The sequence below is a fragment of the Mesoplodon mirus genome, assembly GCF_964341445.2.
Source record: "Mesoplodon mirus genome assembly, chromosome: 5".
Lineage (NCBI taxonomy): Eukaryota > Metazoa > Chordata > Mammalia > Artiodactyla > Ziphiidae > Mesoplodon > Mesoplodon mirus.
In genome coordinates this window covers 92308238-92326679 of record NC_138980.1, presented here as the reverse complement: position 1 = coordinate 92326679, position 18442 = coordinate 92308238, and the positions used below count along the sequence as shown (strand labels likewise).

Sequence of the window (18442 nt, the reverse complement as noted above, 5' to 3'; positions counted from 1 at the left end):
TTGATACTGAGCTGCATGTGCTGCTGGTAAATCTTGGAGATTAATCCTTTGTCAGTTGCTTCATTTGCAAATATTTTCTCCCATTCTAAGGGTTGTCTTTTGGTCTTGTTTATGCTTTCCTTCGCTGTGCAAAAGCTTTGAAGTTTCATTAGGTCCCATTTGTTTATTTTTGTTTTTATTTCCATTACTCTAGGAGGTGGGTCAAAAAGGATCTTGCTGTGATTTATGTCATAGAGGGTTCTGCCTATGTTTTCCTCTAAGAGTTTGATAGTGTCTGGCCTTAATTTAGGTCTCTAATCCATTTTGAGTTTATTTTTGTGTACGGTGTTAGGGAGTGTTCTAATTTCATACTTTTACATGTAGCTGTCCAGTTTTCCCAGCACCACTTATTGAAGAGGCTGTCTTTTCTCCACTGTATATTCTTGCCTCCTTTATCAAAGATACAGTGACCATATGTGCATGGGTTTAACTCTGGGCTTTCTATCCTTTTCCATTGATCTATATTTCTGTTTTTGTGCCAGAACCATACCATCTTGATTACTGTAGCTTTGTAGTATAGTCTGAAGTCAGGGAACCAGATTCCTCCAGCTCCGTTTTTCTTTCTCAAGATTGCTTTGGCATTTTGGGGTCTTTTGTGTTTCCATAGACATTGTGAAATTTTTTGTTCTAGTTCTGTGAAAAATGCCAGTGGTAGTTTGATAGGGATTGCACTGAATCTGTAGATTGCTGTGGGTAGTATACTCATTTTCACAATGTTGATTATTCCAATCCAAGAACATGGTATATCTCTCCATCTGTTTGTATCATCTTTAATTTCTTTCATCAGTGTCTTATAATTTTCTGCATACAGGTCTTTTGTCTCCTTAGGTAGGTTTATTCCTAGATATTTTATTCTTTTTGTTGCAGTGGTAAATGGGAGTGTTTTCTTAATTTCACTTTCAGATTTTTCATCATTAGTGTATAGGAATGCAAGAGATTTCTGTGCATTAATTTTGTATCCTGCTACTTTACCAAAATTCATTGATTAGCTCTAGTAGTTTTCTGGTAGCATCTTTAGGATTCTCTATGTATAGTATCATGTCATCTGCAAACAGTGACAGCTTTACTTCTTCTTTTCTGATTTGGATTCCTTTTATTTCTTTTTCTTCTCTGACTGCTGTGGCCAAAACTTTCAAAACTATGTTGAATAATAGTGGTGAGAGTGGGCAACCTTGTCTTGTTCCTGATCTTAGTGGAAATGGTTTCAGTTTCTCACCACTGAGAACGATGTTGGCTGTGGGTTTGTCATATATGGCCTTTATTATGTTGAGGTAAGTTCCCTTTATGCCTACTTTCTGGAGGGTTTTCATCATAAATGGGTGTTAAATTTTGTTGAAAGCTTTCTCTGCATCTATTGAGATGATATGGTTTTCTCCTTCAATTTGTTAATATGGTGTATCACACTGATTGATTTGCATATATTGAAGAATCCTTTCATTCCTGAGATAAACACCACTTTATCATGGTGTATGATCCTTTTAATAGGCTGTTGGATTCTGTTTGCTAGTATTTTGTTGAGGATTTTTGTATCTATGTTCATCAGTGATACTGGCCTGTAGTTTTGCTTCTTTGTGACATCTTTGTCTGCTTTTGGTATCAGGGTGATGGTGGCCTCATAGAATGTGTTTGGGAGTGTTCCTCCATCTGCTATATTTTGGAAGAGTTTGAGAAGGATAGGTATTAGCTCTTCTCTAAATGTTTGATAGAATTTGCCTGTGAAGCCATCTGGTCCTGGGCTTTTGTTTGTTGGAAGATTTTTAATCACCGTTTGAATTTCAGTGCTTGTGATTGTTCTGTTCATATTTTCTATTTCTTCCTTGTTCAGTCTTGGAAGGTTACGCATTTCTAAGAATTTGTCCATTTCTTCCAGGATGTCCATTTTATTGGCATGTAGTTGCTTGCCGTAATCTCTCATGATCCTTTGTATTTCTGCAGGGTCAGTTGTTACTTCTCCTTTTTCATTTCTAATTCTATTGATTTGAGTCTTCTCCTTTTTCTTGATGAGTCTGGCTAATGGTTTATCAATTTTGTTTATCTTCTCAAAGAACCAGCTTTTAGTTTTATTGATCTTTGTTACCGTTTCCTTCTTTTCCTTTTCATTTATTTCTGATCTGATCTTTATGATTTCTTTCCTTCTGCTAACTTTGGGGTTTTTTTGTTCTTTTTCTAATTGCTTTAGGTGTAAGGTTAGGTTGTTTATTTGAGATGTTTCCTGTTTCTTAAGGTAGGATTGTATTGCTATAAACTTCCCTCTTAGAACTGCTTTTGCTGCATCCCATAGCTTTGGGGACATCATGTTTTCATTGTCATTTGTTTCTAGGTATTTTTTGATTTCCTTTTTGATTTCTTCAGTGATCTCTTGGTTATTCAGTAGTGTATTGTTTAGCTTCCATGTGTTTGAATTTTTTACAGAATTTTTCCTGTAATTGACATCTAGTCTCATAGCATTGTGGTCGGAAAAGATACTTGATACGAGTTCAATTTTCTTAAATTTACCAAGGCTTGATTTGTGACCCAAGGTATGATCTATCCTGGAGAATGTTCCGTGAGCACTTGAGAAGAAAGTGTATTCTGTTGTTTTTGGATGGAATGTCCTATAAGTATCAATTAAGTCCATCTTGTTTAATGTGTCATTTAAAGCTTGTGCTTCCTTATTTATTTTCATTTTGGATGATCTGTGCATTGGTGAAAGTGGGGTGTTAAAGTCCCCTACTATGATTGTGTTACTGTCGATTTCCTCTTTTATGGCTGTCAGTATTTGCCTTATGTATTGAGGTGCTCCTATGTTGGGTGCATAAATATTTACAATTGTTGTATCTTCTTCTTGGATTGACCCCTTGATCATTATGTAGTGTCCTTCTTTATCTCTTGTAATAAATAGTCTTTGTTTTAAACTCTATTTTATCTGATATGAGAATTGCTACTCCAGCTTTGTTTTGATTTCCATTTGCATGGAATATCTTTTTTCATCCCCTCACTTTCAGTCTGTATTTGTCCCTAGGTCTGAAGTGGGTCTCTTGTAGACAGCATATATATGGGTCTTGTTTTTGTATCCATTCAGCCAGTCTGTGTCTTTTGGTTGGAGCATTTAATCCATTTACATTTAAGGTAATTATCAATATGTATGTTCCTATTATCATTTTCTTAATTGTTTTGGGTTTGTTATTGTAGGTCTTTTCCTTCTCTTGTGTTTCCTGCCTAGAGAAGTTCCTTTAGCATTTGTTGTAAAGCTGCTTTGGTGGTGAATTCTCTTAGCTTTTGCTTGTCTGTAAAGGTTTTCATTTCTCTGTTGAATCTGAATGAGATCCTTGCTGGGTAGAGTAATCTTGGTTGTAGGTTTTTCCCTTTCATCACTTTAAATATGTCCTGCCACTCCCTTCTGGCTTGCAGAGTTTCTGATGAAAGATCAGCTGTTGACCTTATGGGGATTCCCTTGTATGTTATTTGTTTCTTTTCCCTTCCTGCTTTTAATATTTTTTCTTTGTCTTTAATTTCTGATAGTTTGATTAATATGTGTCTTCGTGTGTTTCTCCTTGGATTTATCCTGTATGGGACTCTCTGTGCCTCCTGGACTTGATTAACTATTTCCTTTCCCATATTAGGGAAGTTTTCAACTATAATCTCTTCAAATATTTTCTCAGTCCCTTTCTTTTTCTCTTCTTCTTCTGGGACCCCTATAATTCAAATGTTGGTGTGTTTAATGTTATCCCAGAGGTCTCTGAGACTGTCCTCAATTATTTTCTTTCTTTTTTCTTTATTCTGCTCTGCAGTAGTTATTTCCACTATTTTATCTTCCAGGTCACTTATCCGTTCTTCTGCCTCAATTACTCTGCTATTGATCCCTTCTAGAGAATTTTTAATTTCATTTTTTGTGTTGTTCATCACTGTTTGTTTGCTCTTTAGTTCTTCTAGGTCCTTGTTAAACGTTTCTTGTATTTTCTCCATTCTATTTCCAAGATTTTGGATCATATTTACTATCGTTATTCTGAATTCTTTTTCAGGTAGACTGCCTATTTCCTCTCCATTTGTTAGGTCTGGTAGGTTTTTGCCTTGCTCCTTCATCTGCTGTGTATTTCTCTGTCTTCTCGTTTTGCTTAACTTACTGTGTTTGGGGTCTCCTTTTTGTAGGCTGCAGGTTCGTAGTTCCTGTTGTTTTTGGTGTCTGCCCCCAGTGGCTAAGGTTGGTTCAATGGGTTGTGTAGGCTTCCTGGTGGAGGGGACTAGTGCCTGTGTTCTGGTGGATGAGGCTGGATCTTGTCTTTCCAGTGGGCAGGTCCACGTCTGGTGGTGTGTTTTGGGGTGTCTGTGGCCTTATTATGATTTGAGGCAGTTTCTCTGCTAATGGGTCAGGTTGTGTTCCTGTCTTGCTAGTTGTTTGGTATAGGATGTCCAGCACTGTAGCTTGCTGGTCATTGAGTGGAGCTGGGTCTTGGCGTTGAGATGGAGATCTCTGGTAGATTTCTGCCGTTTGATATTATGTGGAGCTGGGAGGTCTTTTGTGGACCAATGTCCTGAACTTAGCTCTCCCACCTCAGAGGCACAGCCCTGACGCTTGGCTGGAGCACCTAGAGCCTGTAACCCACACAGCTGGTCACACAGAAATCCACGGGTCAGTGAGGACAGATGAAACTTGAGGCTGGTTTCAACTCACACTTGAACTCCAGAGATAACTTGTCATGTAAACTCAGCCCCCACGCAGAAAACTTTACACACAGCACAGTGAGCCACCCCACGACTCCCTCCTCGGCACTGCCCGGTGCTTCTATCTTTTAAAAATGAAATATTTGGTTCATGTTTTAGCACTCTGATTTTAAGCCATTTTATAATATAATTGAAAGTACATTATATATATTACATAAAGCCTGTAGGAGTACTAAATTATGGCAGTTATTGAGCAGCAAATTTATATAGGAAACAGAAGAAATCCTTATCACAAATGCTGATACTCAGAGAAATTCACTGACTCCTGGTTCTATAAGAGAAACAGTCCCACGAAAAATCAGGCCATATGTATATGAAGATAAAGCACTTCTATCCTGGACGGAACAAAGAAGGTCACTGACTCCTTCAAATGAAGCAATGGGCCCAGTCTGTGGCATACAGCTTATTAAAGGCCTATTTAGTGACTAGCAGAATAGCAATGAGTTTTAGAAAGAGCTGAAAATTATCAAGGAAGGAATCTAAAATAGTTTATTTAAAGTCAAGAAAACCCAATACCAACATTCTAATCAAGAGAAGCTGTACTTGGGTATATACACCTAAAGCTGACAACTGGAGCTTAAAAAAATTACTTCAAAACACTTTAAAAAAATCTACCTTTGATATATGTATATGTATAGCTGATTCACTTTGTTATAAAGCAGAAACGAACACACCATTGTAAAGCAAGTATACTCCAATAAAGATGTTAAAAAAATAAATTAAAAAATCTACCTTTGAGACGCTCTAATAAATCAATCTGTCCAGACGAAGCCATAGCTTCATCTTCAATACTTCCTTGTAGTTGTTTAAGTACTTCCTGTAAAAAAGAACACAATATATTAACATGACAAAATTCTAAGTAATTTTTTTAATAACATCAACTTTATTTTTTAAATTAAAAAAAAAATTTTGGCTGCATTGGGTCTTCGTTGCTGCGTGTGGGCTTCTCATTGCGGTGGCTTCTCTTGTTGCAGAGACGGGCTCTAGGCACGCTGGCTCAGTAGTTGTGACATGCGGGCTCAGTAGTTGTGGCTCACGGGCTTAGTTGCTCAATGGCATGTGGGATCTTCCTGGACCAGAGATCGAACCCGTGTCCCCTGCATTGGCAGGCAGATTCTTAACTACTGTGCCACCAGGGAAGTACCCTAAATAACTTTTTGAAGACATGCTTCTAAGTTTCTTGGCATTTAGGTCTGCTCGGGGAACAAAGTTATTTCAGATCTATCTGAAAATGTATCATAAATTGTAAAGTACTCTACATATATTACCTATTATTAATTATGAAAAATAAATTATAGCCCAACAACAGTGATATTTTGTGATAATGGTGATTATTGGTAGTCTCCATGCAATATATTATATATATAGTTAAGATATATTATCTGTAACTTCTGAAATAATATAGCAAAGCGGATCATTCTCATCTTTCAGACAGATCAACTGAGACTCAAAGACTTGCCTGAGGCACAAAAGCTAGTTATGTGTTTAAAATCCATGTCTCTTAAGCTTATACCAACATGGCCATGAAAAACACCAGATTAACACAGTATGCTGTTTTATTTAACACCCCAATAAACAGCAAGCCTTTATATACTACATTTATATACATTCTACTAGTACACTGATTTATAATCAGCAGATAGTTAAGTGACTGTATGCTCATTGTCTCCTGACTTTTGATCCATTATTTCCTTTCCCATCTAAATCCTTCTCTTGATAAATTTTTGTCAAAGAAGGTTGGGAACTTTCATCTTCTACTAGTTTTTCTATAATTTATATACATTTACATTTATATATTCTGAGGCATCCCATTCTAGTTCACAGCAAAATCTTTTGTTGGCCAACTAGGTTTCCAAATGCAAAACAGTGTATTTGAACATTTACAATCTTATAGCTATGGGCAATGTTCCTCTATATGAAAAATGATCCATAAATAAATTGAAAAGGAAATCTGTCAAAAAGTGAGTAAATGTAGCAAAGACAACGTCACTGGTTTACCTTGACAGTGACATTATAAGCATCAAGAAAAGAATCCCTATGTTAACAACAAAAAATAGCCTGTGACCTTAAGATCTGACCTTCAAATAATAGACCATGTTGGAGGTTAAAAGGCTTAGATAAGTAGACGTGGGAACATGGAGGTGACTGATATTCACGTTCAGAAATTATGTCAGAGTGTATCACAACTGTGGGATAGGAAATAAATTTGCACATGGATGCCTTTCTCGAACGAATGTAGATTACTCTAAAACATTTAGTATAAACATTAGGACACCATCTCTTCCATAAAGTTTGAGATTACCACTGTAGGCTACCTGCAGTGTTTAGGATCCCAATTCTCCTTCCATCCACTGCTGCTTGTAGTCTTTCAATGATCCTTTAATCTTACCCCTATTTCTTATAATCCCCAGTCTCACAATTCAACAACTGCCTTTCTCAAATAACTTCCAATTATATGTCTAATTCTAACCTCACTTTCAAATTTCAGACTCACTTTCTCAGTATGACTGATAGATGCTTTACATCCAGTGCATCTGGATGATATGCACTGCATATGTAAATGTCCCAACTATCATTTTGTGCCACTAAAACCTGTTCTTCACCTTGTGTTCCTTCAGTTAAGTGGCAGTAGCCTTCTTTTGTACCTCCAGGCTCAAATCCTCAGCATCCCTTCCTTCATCTTCCCAATCAGTTATCAAATTCTGTATTCTAGCTCTATTATCTCTCTTATAGCCATCTCTTTTCTATTCTTACTGTCACTATCCTGGTTATTAACCTCAAAACTACTAAAATGAACTCCTAAATGGTCCTACCTTGCACAGAACTATCAGAGTAAGCCTTTTAAAACACAGCTCTGATCAGGTCTCTCTTTATACAAGATTATTCTCCAAAGCCGATCATCAAGAGTTAACAGTGGTATTCTATGGAAGTTAGAATTGCAAGCAATTTTTTTTTGCTTGTTTTTGGTTTCCTAATTTTAAAACAACAGGTATTACAAAAAAATATTGTTTTTAGAAAAGGTACAAGTACTTAAGAGTTCAAAAACAACAAGAAAAAGAAATCCTTGGCATCTCATAGGACATATACCTAATTTTTCAAAACTAATGGCACATTAACAGTTTTTAAAAAACATGTTAAAAAATAATAAAGAAAAATTAAAATAACACCAACAATAGAAATTAAAAGGCTATGTAAACCTGCATGTCCAACAATAAAGGATTAAATAAATGTATGGCATTAGCCATACAATGGAATATTATAGAACTATGAAAATATTATAAAATATTTAATGACATGAAAACATGACTATATTAAATTAAAAAGCATGCTTCAAAATATGATCCCGGGCCTCCCTGGTGGCGCAATGGTTGAGAGTCTGCCTGCCGATGCAGGGGACATGGGTTCGTGCCCCGGTCCGGGAAGATCCCACATGCTGCGGAGCAGCTGGGCCCGTGAGCCATGACCACTGGGCCTGCACGTCCGGAGCCTGTGCTCCACAACGGGAGAGGCCACAACAGTGAGAGGCCCATGTACTGCAAAAAAAAGAAAAAAAAAAGATCCCATTGAATGCATGCCTGCATAAAATGCACAGAGAGAAAAATATACACATTATCAAAGGTTACTGCTGGTATTAAAAATTTTTTTTTTTTTTTTTTTGCGGTACGCGGGCCTCTCACTGTTGTGGCCTCTCCCGTTGCGGAGCACAGGCTCCGGATGCGCAGGCTCAGCGGCCATGGCTCACGGGCCCAGCCGCTCCGCAGCATGTGGGATCTTCCCGGACCGGGGCACGAACCCGCGTCCCCTGCATCGGCAGGCAGACTCTCAACCACTGCGCCACCAGGGAAGCCCTAAAAACATTTTTTAAATGGGTGATTTTGATATCTCTTTTCGTTTGCCCATATTTCCTAATTTTTAAAAATAGTAAATACGCACAGCTTGTAATGTTTTTTTAAGTTTCTGTGCATGTGGTTAGAAGTCTGTTGATAAAAGCTCTAACCACAAAAGTAAATAAAACTATTGAAATTTAAGGTTTAAAAAAAATTTTTTTAAGACTTTCAAAGCAGCCACCTTGGAAGCTACTCATTCCAATATGTTCCATTAAACCTTTTTTTGTACATTCTGAGTTATGAACCTCACCAAAAAAAAAAAAAAAAAAAGCACACATTATTATTAATTCATAGTCAGATCCAGTTACCTTGCCTCAAGACGACATCATCCAGCATGACTACATTACTCACTACTTTGTTGTGAATAGTTTATGGCTATTTCATGATAAAAATTAGCCCTAATTTTTTTTCTGCTTTACTGAGATACAACATACCTATGAAAAGTACACCAATATTAAGTTTCTGATGTAATCTAAGTATCCATCACTACCCAGGGAAGACACAGAACATTTCCAGTATCTCAGAAGGTTCCCTTTTGCCCCTTACCAATCAATATTCACTCTCCAGAGGTACCCAGTATTCTGATTTCTGTATCTATTAGTTGGCATGCTTGTGAACTGCATATAAATGAAATCATACAGTATACAGTCTTTTGTGTCTCTCACGTTTTTTGCTCACCAAAATTTCTATGAGATTTATTCATGCTGTTGCATGTATCAGCTATTTTTTTTTAATGCTATGTAGTTATCCACTGTATGAATGCACCTCAACTGATTTATCCTTTATTCTCCCTCTTGATGGACATTTGGGTTGTTGCCAGTTTGGAGGCTACTATGAAGAATGCTACTATGAACATTTTTGCACATATCTTCAGGTGGACACATGCACTCACTTCTCTTGAGTATATATCTGGAAGTTTAAACGCTGAGTCATAGGGTTTAACTTTAAAAGAAACTGCTGAAAGGTACTCCAAAGATGATGTGCCATTTTATACTCCTACCAGCAATGTATAAGCATCTTGATGTTCCACATTTGGCATGATCAGTCTTAAACTTTAGCGATTTGAGTAGGAATGAAATGATATTTGCACTTCCCTGAGGATAAAGGATCCCTTTACATGTGCTTACTGACCATTTACCTTCCTTTTTGAATTGTCTTTTCAAGTTTTGGCCCAGATTTTAAAAACTGGACTTATACATACTGCAAATATTTTCTTCCAGTCTATGCCTTGCCTTTTCATTTTCTTAATGAAGTCTTTTGAAAAGACTTTAAGTTTTAAATTAGATGACATTCATTTTATACCTTTTTTTCTTTTATGTTTAGAGCTTTATGTGCACTAAGAAATTTTGCCTTCATGAAGGTCAAAGTGATATTATCCTATATTTTCTTCCAGAAACATAATGGAGTCTTTTGATGAACAAAAGCTGTCAGTTTTAATGATGTCCAACTGATAAATTTTTAGTACTTTGGCATTCTATTTAAGAAATCTTTGCCTACTCTAAGGAGATGAAGCTATTCCCTAAGTTTTCTCCAGAAGAAACTGTTCTGTCTTCACATTTACATTTTTTGCATATGATTTACTTGAATTACTTTTTTGCATATGATTTGAGGTAGAGCTCTTGGTTCTTTTTTGTTTTTTTTCCCTTCATACAGATATTTAATTGCCTCTGCACCATTTATTGAAAAGAACAGCCTTTCGCCACTGATCTGCAGGGATGCCTGGATCATAAATCAGGTGACCATATATATGTAGGTATTTTTCTCAACTCCATTGCTGTTAGTCTACCAATCTACTCTAATTACCACATTGTCTTAATAACTTTACAATAGCTTTACATTAATTCTCAGCCACTACATCTTTAAATATTACTTTTGCTCCTTTCTCTTTCCCTGCCCCTTCTAAGACTTTAATTATATTTGCCTTTACCTATTTGCCTGTGTCCCTCATAACTCTTACATACTCTTTTTGTTTTCCATTTTTTGTTCCTCTTCTGTGCTTCAGTTGGATATTTTTCTATTGACCTTTCTACATGTTCACTAATTCTATCTTATCACTAGTTCATTAATCCTGTGTTTAACCTGTGGTCAAGCCCATCCAATAAGTTAATGTCAAAAATATTTCAGTTATAGAATATCTATATGATTCTTCTTAATTACAGATTCCAATTCTCTGTCAAGATTTTCTGATTTTTCATCCATTTAATCCAACCTTTTCTTTTTTTTCAAAACATTTAAATTATGTTAAAATCTTTGACTACTAATTACAACACATGGATCATCTGGGGATTTGCTTCTATTTTCTATTTGTTCTTTTGATTATCAGTCATTTTCCTATTTCTTTGCATTTCTTGTAACTTTTAACTGCATGCTAGTCATTATGTATACAAGAACAATAAAGACTTCAGATCAGATTTTGCCTCAAAGAGTTTGCCCTTTCCACCATTGGGGTCTGATTTCCTTCATCCAATAACTGAAAATAGGCTGCAGTTGCAGTTTAAGTGAACTTCATATCTGATTTGGTTTGCCAAGTTCCTTGAATGTCTCTCTCCTCTACACTTAGACTGAGGAGACCTGTTGTATGAGTATTCCTCTAGCAGGACATGGCCTCCTAACATCCTGCCTCCATAGTCCATCCCCAGCATCCTTCCCCACAGCAAAACTCAGCCAATGCTCCATGCATTTGGAGAAAATTTGGGAAAACTAGCCATAAATTTGGAGCTCCTCTAAATATCAATACTTCACATCTGCCCACATGTTTGCCAAGACCTCCAACAGTTTCTTTTCTCCAGTAGAGTCCTGTGCCAGTGATGAATTATCAGTCTGTCCCTAGAAATAGGAAATACCCCTGGGGAAGAAAATTACCAGTGATCTCAGCTCATCTAGAAAGGGGTCTTTCCTCTTAGGAATTTTAGTTAATACAGTCCTTGATGATTTCACAGTTCTCCAATGTCTTTAAAAGTACAATTTTTATTTTTTATCCAGTGTTTTCTAGTTGCTGCAGTAGTACTGAATGATTGCCTGGGGCTGCATGCTGCATACAACCTAAAAGAAGTCCTCAATTTCAGAGAGTTTTTAAGAGAAAATGCAACACAACTGCAAAGCGATTCCAAATAAAATATTTCAAAAAATATTTTGAGAAACGACAGCTTTTTAAATTAATATGTAAAATTTAAAGGAGAGAATATTCATTTGTATTTATAAATTCTGGAAGTTTGGTTTTAAAAAATTACTTAGTTACATTACATAATCACATTATTTTACAAAACATTTTAAGATTTTAAAAACATCAGAGACTTAATTATTAGAGACAAAATATGCTGTGGTCATATCAGTAAATAGGAAATATCAATGAGCAACTGTGTCATTTCAAGGGGGTTTCTGCTTGACCCACTTCTGTTTTTCTCAATATATCATAGTTATTTATTCTTTCCATTACCAGATAAAAGTATACTTGGTAATTAAATCTTCAAAATAAATTATGAAATGTGCCAATCTGAATTTCTACTTCTCATTTTTTCTTATACTCTGAAAATAAAAGATGCTTTCCATGTATGGTTTTATAGTTTACAGAGCAAGTTATAAATATTTCATTTTGCTAAAATACAAAAAAGATAAAAATGGTTGATTAATATTTTACCCAAAGATATTTTTTTCTATACCATGCCATATATCAGTTTAAATGCTTCACAACTCACCATATTTACCTTGTTGCTATGCTCACCATTTTAAAGTAAATCACGTTCATTTCTAGCCCTGGAGTAAAAAATATAGTACATAATTTCTCTTAAGTTTAGCTGTAATTGCTGCATTTATCTGATCTAAATCCCACAAAATCTGTATTTTATTTTAATTACAGAAATGTCAAGTATATATATAAATGTAGAGAACAATATAACAAACTCCTATGTATCCTCACATCTTACTTCAGTAACTATCAACTCATGTGCTTCTTTCATCTATACCCATAACCATTTTCTCCATTCCCCCCACAACCCAAATTTATCTGAAAAACAAATCTCACACTGTTTCTTCTGTAAAAAAATTTGATATGTATATTTACACAGGGATTCTTTCTAAGCACAACCACAATGTCATCATTATACCTAAAAAATAAGCATTTCCTTAATATTCTCAAATATACAGTGTTCACATTTCCCTAACTGTTGTACACATATTTCCTGACACACACACACAAAATATTTTTATAGTTTCAATGACATGTAATCAATAGCAAAGCAGTATTCTCTTTTGCCACTAGATGGTACTACTGCATAAACTTCAGAAATCCTGAGATATCTAGTTGGAGGAGACACAACTTGCCTTCCATAGGGTAAATATGTTAATGATCAGGAAACATAATTCAAGATCATATGATGTATTCCAAAGTCTAATAAGTGATTTTTTGAGAAATAACCATTGTTTTGGATTAACTTTAATCCAATGTAGGAAGTGCCAATGTTTCCAAGTGTCTTTTCACAAATCGATATTCTAGACAAAATAAACAGGTCATGGTTCCTATTCTTTAACATCATAAAGCCTCTTAAAAGGAGAGATACATAAATAACTTCAGTACAAGGGCATAACTGCTATGATAACATACACCCAATCCTGAAGAGATATGTGGATGGCTTAGCAAGGATGTCTGTAAAAGCACTTGCTGAGTAATAATCAATTCACAGTTGAAATCAGACAATATTAGTATTTAATTAGTATTTAATATTAAATAGTAATATTCATGATGTATATTATACCACATGGCTAAGAGGTCACCCTGATATTCCACTGTAGAAATTTAAGGGTCTGACTTGTATTGTTACTCTGAGAGACATTCCATTTCAACATAGAGATGGAGCTAAAGATAGGTTAAAATGTTTCCCAAAAATGAATTTTGAATTTGCTCAAGTAGTTTAAAAAAAAAAAAAACAACAACTTTTAAAAGGGACCTCAGAATTCTGCACCACAAAAGAGACATTGAGATAGGCATGCCAGGAAGAATTCCCTACTAAGTATACTTCTGAAGTAGACGAAAGAGTAGTCCTGCTGAGAATTTTAAGTTTTTTATCTTTAAACTTTTAAAACCACATGCCATGTACAATAATTTTAGATATTTTATGTTGATCTGTGTTAAAATACCAGACTATTCTCTTTTAACCTAGTAGGTAATTGAGTCAGCTGTTTTTAAGGTCACCCAAACTCTGTGGTGAGACAAAATGTTTCTTTATAGTCTACTTAATCTCCAAAAGGACTTGAGGTAGGTATCTTGGAGATCTGTCAATTGCTATTGCCATAGAAATAGGCAATTAGAGTGGAAAAGATTTATAGATACATAGGGAGGGAGGGAGGGAGGGAGGGAGAGAAAGAAAGAGAAAGAGAGAGAGAAAGAGAGAGAGAGAAAGAAAGAAAGAAAGGAAGGAAGAAAAGAAAGAAAAAGAAAGAAAGAAAGAGAAAGAAAGAAAAGCTCATATGAGTAAAAGGCTGAACTGTTATGATAATGAATACAAAAGTAAAAGAGGAGCAAAAATAGTTCAGTGATATACAGAAGCTTGAAGAATAAGGGAGACCTCAGAATGCATGGAAAAAGAACTAGACGAGACTAGGAAATGAATAAGGAATAAGAGTAGTGAACAGACAGGAAGAAAGGGTCAGAAACCCAGATGTTAAAATAGCCAAGGCACAGAAACAACACGTAGCAGGAAGAATTTTTTAAAAGAGAAGGAGGTAACAGTTTTGTTGAATCTCCAATTCCATAAAGTTATTAAATTCAGTGAAAGGAGAATCTACCTAAGTAGCTGGAAATTAAAACAAAGTTTTAACCTTAATTATTTTGAAATTAGAACATATTTTCCCCAGTGCAGACTTAATATTTTATAACTTTTCGTGGAGGTTATCACAGCTTTTCAATGTTTGGGAAACCAATTTCAGGGCGTGAAGGTGTCATGGAAATCATCTATGCTAGTGCAATGACTGTATTTTCCAAATAAGGCAACTTAATTCTAGAAGGGTACACTAGAGCATGTAGTTTAGCTTATGGCAAAACCAGGAACAGGACCAGGTACTGACTTTCAGTTCAGGACTCTTCCCACTAGGGCACCCTGATTTTCTTGATCATCTATCATTGCAGCACTTAAGTGAAGACAAGATCTGAGAGAGTTGGGGATGATGGCAATATTTAATACTTGAGATATATTCTAAGGTTGTGAGGCTAGTTTCTATGAATTACACAGAACACCCAGCCTCACTATAGTGACAGTTAAGTTGGCCTTTTATTTTTAAGCTTAAAAATAACTAAGAACTAACTAATGAGTCACTGGGGTTTTACAATCATTTTCTTTATGTGATTTGCTGGATGAATTCAAAACATTTTGTTTAAAAATATAAATGTTAACTTTTGCAAGAAAGAGTTTACATATTACTGCTTAACTTACAAAACACTTTTAAGTAAGTGAAGTGTCTAATCCCAAGTTTACAGAAAGGAGTACTGAATAAAAATGGATAAACTACAATTAAAAGTCACAGTCTTGATACCTTCATATTAGATGCCTCAGTTTCCAGTTTTGTAAGATGATTGGAATTATCTTCTAGCTCTTGTCGAAGATTTGAGTTCTCCATCTTCAGTGCCTCAACTTGCTTTAACAACTGATCATATGAAGCTGCAGCCATCCTTGGCTACCCTTGGACCTATAAGGTTAAAAAGGATTTTGAAATTCACTACTAAAAATATAGTGGCTGCTCGTTTACAAAGAAAGGGATAAAGATACAAAACCCTGGAGACAGTTAATAAGAAGAATTGTGTTTATGTAGTAGTTTCCATCTCAAAACAATATTGTGCAAGTAGCAGCATCTTTCTAAGAGGATGAAATACTGGGGTCTTTAATTAAAGACAGATAGGACTAAAATAGAAGAGAACTTCAGTAGTGTTTGAAAACATTTGTCTTTTCACAGGTGGATGAGATTTCTATCAGGTTAGAATTTTTTAGAAGGTTTTAAAGATATTTTAAATGGCAAGACTTAGGAAATATAATCATTGATAAGAAATTATTTATATTGGTAATATTAATTTATTTCTGGATTTTGTCCAATAGTCACATGATTTTAAAGCCAGAATGGATTAATGAGATTAGATATTGCATTCTACCACTTTTCAGTTGATAAAAGGTTAGTCTTAAACATTATCCATAGGGAAGTATGAAGTTCCAAGAAGGCCTCATTAAAAAAGCAGTCATTAACAAAATGGACACAAGGGATAAGTTTAGATTGAGACTTCAAATCTTTTGGATAGAAAGATGATAATAATTACTAGTATAAATTCTAATACATTCATCCAAAAGGATGAATATAACAGGCCATGCTATGGCATATGCATCTTGGGACCCACTGTGTTCAGACTGAGGCTGAAAGACACTTAAAGAAAACTGATGACTTTAGGAGTAGAGACTGTCAAAGAGAAGTGAAGAGCCTGGCTATTAATTACATGACTATGAAAGAAGAGGGGAGAAAAGAAAGATATAGAAGATAGCCTGGTAATAAGAGGTCCTTGGCCTGAAGAATTAGAGAATGCTAGGAGTTACGTTCAGACTAACCAAGTTTCAAAGACCCAGATTCTCTTTTTAGTTTAATCCCAAACTCACTTATGAATAAATAAAATTCTACCTATATTTAAAAGCTAAAAAGTATAACGAAGTTTGTACTCAAGCAATACTTAAAAGATCTGGACATCAAAAAAAATGTTTCTATAATAAAAATCCACTACACAAAATAAGGCAGACAAATTATAACACTGGCTAGTCATGACAATATTGGGGGTTCAGCAACTGGAAGGTCCCTAACAAGGGAAATCAAGGGACTTAGGTCTCATCTGTTCGTGAATGGCTAGAGTCAATGATAAACCTGGTGTAACCCACCATCTCCTGAGGAGGAAACAGAATCCTGGGAGGTGGGGATCACTCACAAAAGTCTTTACTACTGAAAGGAATGATTTGTATTTGGAGATCTGGGTCTTAATTTCAGTCTTGGTCCTGTTTTTACCTTTGCCCCTTCATTGAAACTCATTTTACCATTTGTACAATGGACATTTACTACCTGTTCTAATATAATTTACAGGGATATTGTTAGAATTAAGAAACAAAAGGAGGGTCGAAAAATAAAAGTGCTGTGTAAGTTATATTACGAAAATACACTTGAAACGTAACTTCCTTAGTAAGACCTACTGTTGATCTATTGTTGTAAGCCCCAGTCCCCCAACCAATGGACAAGAGGTGAAGAATAATTCACCCTCTTGAAAAGGACAGAGATGTCTCAAAAACAAGGGAGAAATTCATAGGTGGGGTCACTTAACTGTTTTACACCATACCTCTAATAAGCAGGTCTGGAAAGAGGTAGCACATTAAAAACCATGTGACAGAAATGGGGATCTGACAGTATTTAATAATGTAAGCCCTAAAATTCTTCATTTCAAATAAAATCCTAACAGGTAATTTTCCACTAAAATAATAAAATAAGAGAAAAGGTAATAACACAGAGAAAGAGCAAAGTACACAGAAGTATGCTAAGACACAGAGGTTATTATAACCTCATACAATCACAAAAAGAACCAGATGGGCAAAATGAACACAAGACTACTAAAAGTGCTCTTCACTGGAAGGAAAAGAATTCAGCCCTTCAGATGGACAATTAAAACATTTAATCATGGGACTTCCCTGGTGGTCCAGTGGTTAAGACTCCACGCTCCCAATGCAGGGGGTCCGGGTTCGATCCCTGGTCAGGGAAATAGATCCCACATGCTGCAGCCGAGGCCCAGCACAGCCAAATAAATAAATAAATATTAAAAAAAAAAATTCAATCACCTTTTTCCCCCCTCCAGAATCAAATCATTTAAGTCATTTCTGCTTTAGAAAGCAGGGTGCTTTCATACAATTTTACAGGAAAAATAAGACGTTTCATGGAGTAATACTTTGCCTTATATCCTTGCAGGATGTTGCAGCCATCCCTAAGTCAAAACTGCTTACTGAAAAATTTAAGAAATCATAAATTTATTTTAGAATGTCTTTTAAACAATCACATGAATTTCATACCAAATATATCTTAACTGAAAGTCATTCAGCATCATTAAAAATATCAAAATTTATCACATGAAATGGGGAAAAACTCTGAATCTTTCACGCTACTGAGAATATACAAAGATCTAAATTTGTTTTTCAGTAAGGATACCCAGTAAACAGATCCTCACCCCTTAAGAGTAGGGTAGGGGAGAAGAAAGCAAAAGGACTGTTATTTAGATTTTTATCCAAGTGTTGACCGGAAAACAAATTTACAAGTATCCTAAGAAATTAATGCAAGGAGGCAGAAAAGTTTAGGCAGGCAATTAGAATTAAATCTGAAGGATTCAATTAGAATTAAATCTGAAGGATTCTTTATTATAATTTAAGAAGTTTGGGATCACTTTTTAAAAAATTAGTTAAACTGCTTTTACTGTTTTGTTTTAATGAATTAAAAAAAGATGTATTTGCCAGTACTATTAGATGGTAATGAAAAAAGAGGAAAATACCAATAGAAAGAGAAGAAACCAAAAGAGTCATAAAAGACTACTTTGCTCAATTCTATGTAAATAAATTTGAAAACTAAATGAAATAGAAAATTTACTAGAAAATGTAATTTATCAAAACTAACAACAACAAGAGATGGAAAATCTAAAATTTACAACAGGGCCTCCCTGGTGGCGCAGTGGTTGAGAGTCCGCCTGCCGATGCAGGGGATACGGGTTCGTGCCCCGGTCTGGGAGGATCCCATATGCCGCGGAGCGGCTGGGCCCGTGAGCC

General features: G+C 35.5%; 1 protein-coding gene across 12 annotated transcripts in view; it reads right to left on the bottom strand.

Moving 5' to 3' along the window:
- Positions 1-18442, bottom strand: part of APC (APC regulator of WNT signaling pathway) — a 144335-nt gene that overhangs the window by 73837 nt on the left and 52056 nt on the right. For 5 of the 12 annotated variants that reach the window (XM_082621898.1, XM_082621901.1, XM_082621904.1 and 2 more), the window contains exons 2-3: positions 15153-15305; positions 5473-5557 (exon numbers count right to left, since the gene is read on the bottom strand). In XM_082621898.1, the coding sequence (XP_082478024.1) occupies positions 5473-5557; positions 15153-15287 (220 nt within the window). In that variant the 5' untranslated portion in view covers positions 15288-15305. Of the gene's footprint in view, positions 1-5472; positions 5558-12322; positions 12381-15152; positions 15306-18442 lie in introns of those variants that run through there. The other 7 variants (XM_082621894.1, XM_082621900.1, XM_082621903.1 and 4 more) reach the window with 4 other exon arrangements.